Genomic DNA, 6,079 nt, shown 5'->3' with positions numbered 1-6,079 from the left:
AGCAGCACGGGGGAGGAGGAAGGTGTGAAGGCTTCAGAAGATCAGTTAAGTTGGGGGTGAAGACTGGCAACAGTGGCAGAAAGCGGGAATCTCACCAGTAGGGATGTCTTGGATCCACAGCTCAGCCTTGGAGAGGGAACAGGAAGGAGTTGGAGAGAGAACCGAAGATCTCAGCTCTTGAGTATTCAACGGGATGGCTCTCTCTCTCTGGGGCCAGACATGGAACGTTCTGATAAGCTGGGCAGTGGACGGCAGCTGGACGAGTGGAGATGGCTGTGGTTTGGGTGTCCAGGACTGTCTAGTCAACTGACTAGACTCACCAGCACAGGAGATAATCGGGTGGTTGGAGCGACGGGGCTGGTGAACTCTAGTTGTTGGCTGCTACCCTCCAGGTCAGTGGGAGGCAGAGCCACGAAGGGGGAGCGTCAGTGCAGAGCAGACAGTACCAGTGAGCGTGCACACTGCAACCCAATGGGGGCTCTTCACACCTCGGTTTAGGAAACATCACGGTCCAGGGATTATTCCCCGGCAACACTACACAGTGTACTCTGCTTTCGAGACAAGAGTCCACTGGTATCTCTATTCTGCCTGTACTCGCTCTGTTCCTTCTGCTGGCAATTTGGGAGCTATTCATCGGCTGGGAGTGACCGGGAGCAGCGAGGAACACTTAGAGAAGCCAAGGTTGGTGGGGAGCATTTGGAACTGCCTAGGAGTCATTGAGAGAGCCTGGGAGGGCTTGTGAATGACCAGAAACAGCCAGGGCCAACTGGGAGAGGTTGGGATGATAGAGGCTCCTGAGTGAGGGTGGGAATGGTGGGGAGAGACTGGAAGTGGCAGAAAGAGACTCAGAGTGCCTTGGTGAGGTAGTGAGTGGAGCCACTGCCTCACAGCTTCAGAGATCCGGGTTCAATCCAGACTTTGGAGTTTCATCGTTCTCCCTGTGACAGTATGGGATTCCCCTGGACACTCCAGGAATCTGCTTTGTGGGTTAATTGGCCGCTGGTGGTCGAAAATGGAGGAAGTCAACCTGAATGTGAGAAGGATAGAGCGCAGGGAAAATTAGTGAGGGCATGGAATTGTTCTGAGAGCTAGCATGGGTTTGATGGATTGAATGGTCTCTTTCTGCTAAAATAAAACATGAACATAGTAAATAAGTAGCATAGTGACTGGACAGGAGGGCAATGAAGGGAGGGATGTGGTATCCAGAAACTGAAACAGAAGGAAGTTCTGGCATTTGAGCGCGTCCAGAGGTTTATGAGAATGATCCTGGCCATGAAAGGGTTAACATATGAGGAGCAATTGATGATTCTGGGCCTGCCCTTGGGAGTTTAGAAAAGTGAGCGGAGGATCTCTTTGAAACCTATCAGATGTCGAAAGGCCTAGCCAGAATAGACATGGAGAGGATGTTTCCAATAGGGAGAGTCTAGAACCAGAGGTCACAGCCTCAGAATACAAGATGTTCCTTAAGAACAGAGATGAGGGGAATCTCTTTAGCCAGAGGGTGATGAATCTGTGGAATTCGCTGCCACCAGTGGCTGTGGAGGCCAAGTCACTGGGTACATTGAAAGCAGAGTAAGGCCGTCAAAGGTTATGGGGAGAAGACAGGAGAGGGAAAATAAATCAGCCATGGTCCAGTGGCGGGGCAGAATGAATGGGCTGAATGGCCTGATTCTGCTACGATGTCTAATGGTCTACCTGCAAGGAAACTGGAGAGAAAAAGGTGGAGAAAAGTTCCTAAGTGGTCTTTAGTCATTGCATTTAGATACAGTACCCTGTGGCAGGTCTGCCCCACCCCTGGGTGCCCTCATACCCTACCCATCCATGTCCCATTGGATATGCCCCACCCCAGGGTGCCCTCATACCCTACCCATCCAGTCCCATTGGATATGCCCCACCCCTGGGTGTCCTTATACCCTACCCGTCCATGTCCCATTGGATATGCCCCACCCCTGGGTGCCCTCATACCCTACCCATCCAGTCCCATTGGATATGCCCCACCCCAGGGTGCCCTTATGCCCTGCCCATCCATGTCCCATTGGATATGTCCCACCCCAGGCTGTCCTTATACCCTACCCGTCCATGTCCCATTGGATATGCCCCACCCCAGGGTGCCCTCATACCCTACCCATCCATGTCCCATTGGATATGCCCCACCCCAGGGTGCCCTCATACCCTACCCATCCAGTCCCATTGGATATGCCCCACCCCTGAGTGCCCTCATACCCTACCCATCCATGTCCCATTGGATATGCCCCACCCCAGGGTGTCCTTATGCCCTGCCCATCCATGTCCAATTGGATATGTCCCACCCCAGGCTGTCCTTATACCCTACCCGTCCATGTCCCATTGGATATGCCCCACCCCTGGGTGCCCTCATACCCTACCCATCCATGTCCCATTGGATATGCCCCACCCCAGGGTGCCCTCATACCCTACCCATCCAGTCCCATTGGATATGCCCCACCCCTGGGTGCCCTCATACCCTACCCATCCAGTCCCATTGGATATGCCCCATCCTTGGGTGTCCTTATACCCGACCCATCCATGACCCATTGCATATGCCCCACCCCAGGGTGTCCTTATACCCGACCCGTCCATGTCCCATTGGATATGCCCCACCCCAGGGTGTCCTTATACCCGACCCGTCCATGTCCCATTGGATATGCCCCACCCCTGGGTGCCCTCATACCCTGCCCATCCATGTCCCATTGGATATGCCCCACCCCTGGGTGTCCTTATACCCTATCCATCCAGTCCCATTGGATATGCGTATCAAGGATTTTGAAAAGTGAGATGGGAGAAAGTGGTTTCTCCTCCCCGCTCATCCTAAGGATCAAACTGAATGGTAGAATGGGCTTGATGGTGTGAATGCCTTTGTCTGCTAAACCTGCAGGGTAGAGGAAGTTTCCGGGCTGCAGCACATGTACGAACATGAAAAAATCACGTGCATCTGTCCAAAGCTTTAGCACGGCAGGGTACAGACTGAACTGGACTCTGCCACAGCACCTCACATAATAATACACCTCCTTTCTTCCTCAGCCACTCGTCACTTGGCTTGGATAGCGGAGGAGGGGAGAGAAGGGTCCTGAATGAACCCCCTGAACATCCTGCTTAAACAGAGCTGATTCCCATTTCGGGTCACCAACCGCCTGTCCATCCCGGGATTTCCAGGAGAAGGCTGGTTCACTCCCTGGAAGCTGCCCTGAGGATCAGCTGGGAGGAAGATTTCAGGGCGTTGAAGTTCAATGCTGACAGTCATAAAAAGCTGGCGGGGGGGTGATGAGGAACAAAGCCTTTTGAACTGACAAGTTCGAGAAATCTGTACGGCAGGGAGGGTGAATTCCCACCACACAGGTAGAACACTCCTGATTCCCTCTGCAAACAGAGCGTGGTGATGGGTCAGTGTGTCCATGCCCATTCCCACCGGCTGCTCCGCGGGTGGGGTGGCGGGCTGGGCGGAACGAGGGAAGACAAGCTCTGGAGACAGCCCCAGCTCGAGCTGGCCACCCTGGACGCTGGAACTGGCTATGGCGCCAAAGGATGGGCTGTGTACCTTCCAGTACAAAGCCAAGACGCTGGAGTGGGGAATCCCAGCCCAGAGCCACTGTGGTCTTCACAGCCGCCGACTCGGACGCATCGGAAAAGCAGGCCAATGCCTAGTGGTTGCAGGATACCACGGCAACCGTGCGAGGGGTTAGGATGGATGAGGGGTTGAATGGAACAGGTGATAACTGCTAACCGGTGTGTATACATAATATATATATATATATATATATTCTCAGTTTTAATTTCACAGCAATTTCGACATTGGGAGCCGTTATTAAACAGTAGGACCAGAAGAAAGGCACGGAGCGAGTCTTCCAGGCACCTCCGCATCCACAGGTAATTCCGAGCCTTCGGCCGGGACTGAAGGCTTCATCGCTGGGTCTCTTCCTCTGTGGCAAGGCCAAGGGGGAGCCTGCGAGGGGAGGGGCGAGAGCGGAGCAGAGGGGTGAGCAAAACCAACATTCAATCACGACCCTGCGTATCCTCTCCCCAAGCCCACAGAGACTTGCCAAAGCACTGGCCTTTCCTACCAAAGGCACGATCCTTACTACCACAGGGGCAGCAGGCGGAGACCACCATCATCAGCCACCGGGGAGCGGCATCTGAACCGACACGCTCCACAGGGGGATGTGTAGCGCAGTTGTGGTCAACTGAAGATTTCAAATGGGCTGAGGGGTCTGGACTATGTACATATATGTTTGTCTGGTTTTGTTTTTACTAATATTCTATATGCGAGGACTGGGCCTCAAGCTGCAGTGCCGGGGGGTGGGGGAGGTGCAGTGCCGGGGAGCGGTAGGGGGAGGTGCAGTGCCGAGAGGGTGGGGGAGGTGCAGTGCCAGGAGGGTGGGGGAGGTGCAGTGCCGGGGGTGGGGTGGGGGAGGTGCAGTGCTGGGGGGCGGTAGGGGGAGGTGCAGTGCCGGGAGGGTGGGGGAGGTGCAGTGCCGGGGGGGGGGTGGGGGAGGTGCAGTGCTGGGGGGCGGTAGGGGGAGGTGCAGTGCTGGGAAGGTGGGGGAGGTGCAGTGGGGGGGGACGGTAGGGGGAGGTGCAGTGCCGGGAGGGTGGGGGAGGTGCAGTGCCGGGGGTGGGGGAGGTGCAGTGCTGGGGGACGGTAGGGGGAGGTGTCGGGACTATTTTATACTGTGACAGTGTGACTGTTGGTAATGTGATTTTGCACCTTGACTCCATCATAACGCTGTCTCATTTGGCTGCATTCATATATGATTGAATGACAATTAAAATAGAATTGAGTTAAAATATAACACAATTTCTTTACTGGGTAAAAACCCAGGAATTCCCTCCCCAGTGGTGCTCTGGGACTACCTTTTCCAGCGGGACTGCAGTGGTTTATGAATGCAATTCACCATCACCATCCCAATGGCAATTAGCGATGTTGATAAATGCTGGTTTTGCCCGCTTTGCCCCTGTGGGATTATTGTCATACAGACCGGTTGTCCATAGCAGCCACACAATGCACTGGAGTGTAGGAATAACAGCTGATCATGAAATTATCTGCTTCATTTTCAGCCGAACATTCCAGCCACAGAGATTCAAAGATTCAAAGGGCATTTATTATCAATGAATGGATAAATTATACACCCTGAGATTTGCCTGCTTACAGGCAGCCGCAAAGCAAGAAACTCGAATAACCCAATTAAAAAAAGGGGGGGAAAGGAAGCACGCATTATGCAAACAACAGAAGCAAGCCCACAGCATCCCGAACCAGACTGATCCCAGATCTGCTCCCGGAGCTGCCGGAGTAGGCCCAAGCCTCAGTCCCCAGTTCACCACACCAGTGGGGCAGAAACGCACAGCAGCCGGATCGGTTCACGGTCCCGGCGCTGCGGAGAAAGGAACAAACACTGGCAGGAGGGCGGGTGGAATCAGCCCGACCCTCGACTCTGCACCCGACACTTAGGCTCCCAGTGCATCTGGGCCAACGTTTAAGTTGTCCAAGCACTGCGCAGGTAGGAGAACAGATGGCACCTCGGGCTCTGTCCGAGAGGATAAGTGAGAAATAACCAGTGCTTGCTGGTTGGCACAAACTCAAAGGGCCAAAAGACCTGTTTGTGTCTCTCTCTGTGACTGTGGACCACCTTGAGGGGGCAATGCCAGTGTTAAGGGCCTCTGCAGCCTCCATCGACACAGGTGAATGGAAGAGTTCAGAACTGGAGGAAGGCCCCAGAGCCGGTTCCTGGCAGGTAGGGGAAGTGAGGAAGATAAGGGTGAGGTGATATGAAGCCGAACACCAGGGTCAGTACACACAGCTCTCACCAGACCCCGGGGTGCACGCACTCACCGTTATTTTCTGCCGCTGTCCTGTAAAGTCGTCTTCTCATTCAGTGCAGACAGTGCCAGCTTCAGCTGCTCTTTCACCTGGCACAGCTCACGCTCCGTTCTCACCTTCATGACGCTCAATTCCACGAAAATATCGTTGTACCTGTCCGTGGCGTACTTCTTATCCTGCAGAGAGAATTCACGAACAAAGTCACAGCGGGCAGACGGGCGGTGGGAGGACCGCGACAGCGCTGAGGGT

At 54.4% G+C, this 6,079-nt stretch overlaps 1 protein-coding gene across 12 annotated transcripts in view; it reads right to left on the bottom strand.

Annotated features, from left to right (window-relative positions):
• Positions 1–2,571: 2,571 nt before the first annotated feature.
• The window catches only part of triobpb (TRIO and F-actin binding protein b), a 305,286-nt gene continuing 301,778 nt past the window's right edge, over positions 2,572–6,079 (bottom strand). For 9 of the 12 annotated variants that reach the window (XM_063062679.1, XM_063062675.1, XM_063062672.1 and 6 more), the window contains 2 exons: positions 5,843–6,006; positions 3,820–3,958 (listed from right to left, as the gene is read on the bottom strand). In XM_063062679.1, coding sequence (XP_062918749.1) covers positions 5,845–6,006 — 162 coding nt within the window. In that variant the 3' untranslated portion in view covers positions 3,820–3,958; positions 5,843–5,844. Of the gene's footprint in view, positions 3,959–5,842; positions 6,007–6,079 lie in introns of all 12 variants that reach the window. The other 3 variants (XM_063062681.1, XM_063062682.1, XM_063062683.1) reach the window with 2 other exon arrangements.

The sequence above is a fragment of the Mobula hypostoma genome, chromosome 11, assembly GCF_963921235.1.
Source record: "Mobula hypostoma chromosome 11, sMobHyp1.1, whole genome shotgun sequence".
In the NCBI taxonomy this organism is placed as follows: domain Eukaryota; kingdom Metazoa; phylum Chordata; class Chondrichthyes; order Myliobatiformes; family Myliobatidae; genus Mobula; species Mobula hypostoma.
The sequence above is the reverse complement of the archived record's forward strand: the minus strand, read 5'-3'. Positions and strand labels throughout refer to the sequence as shown.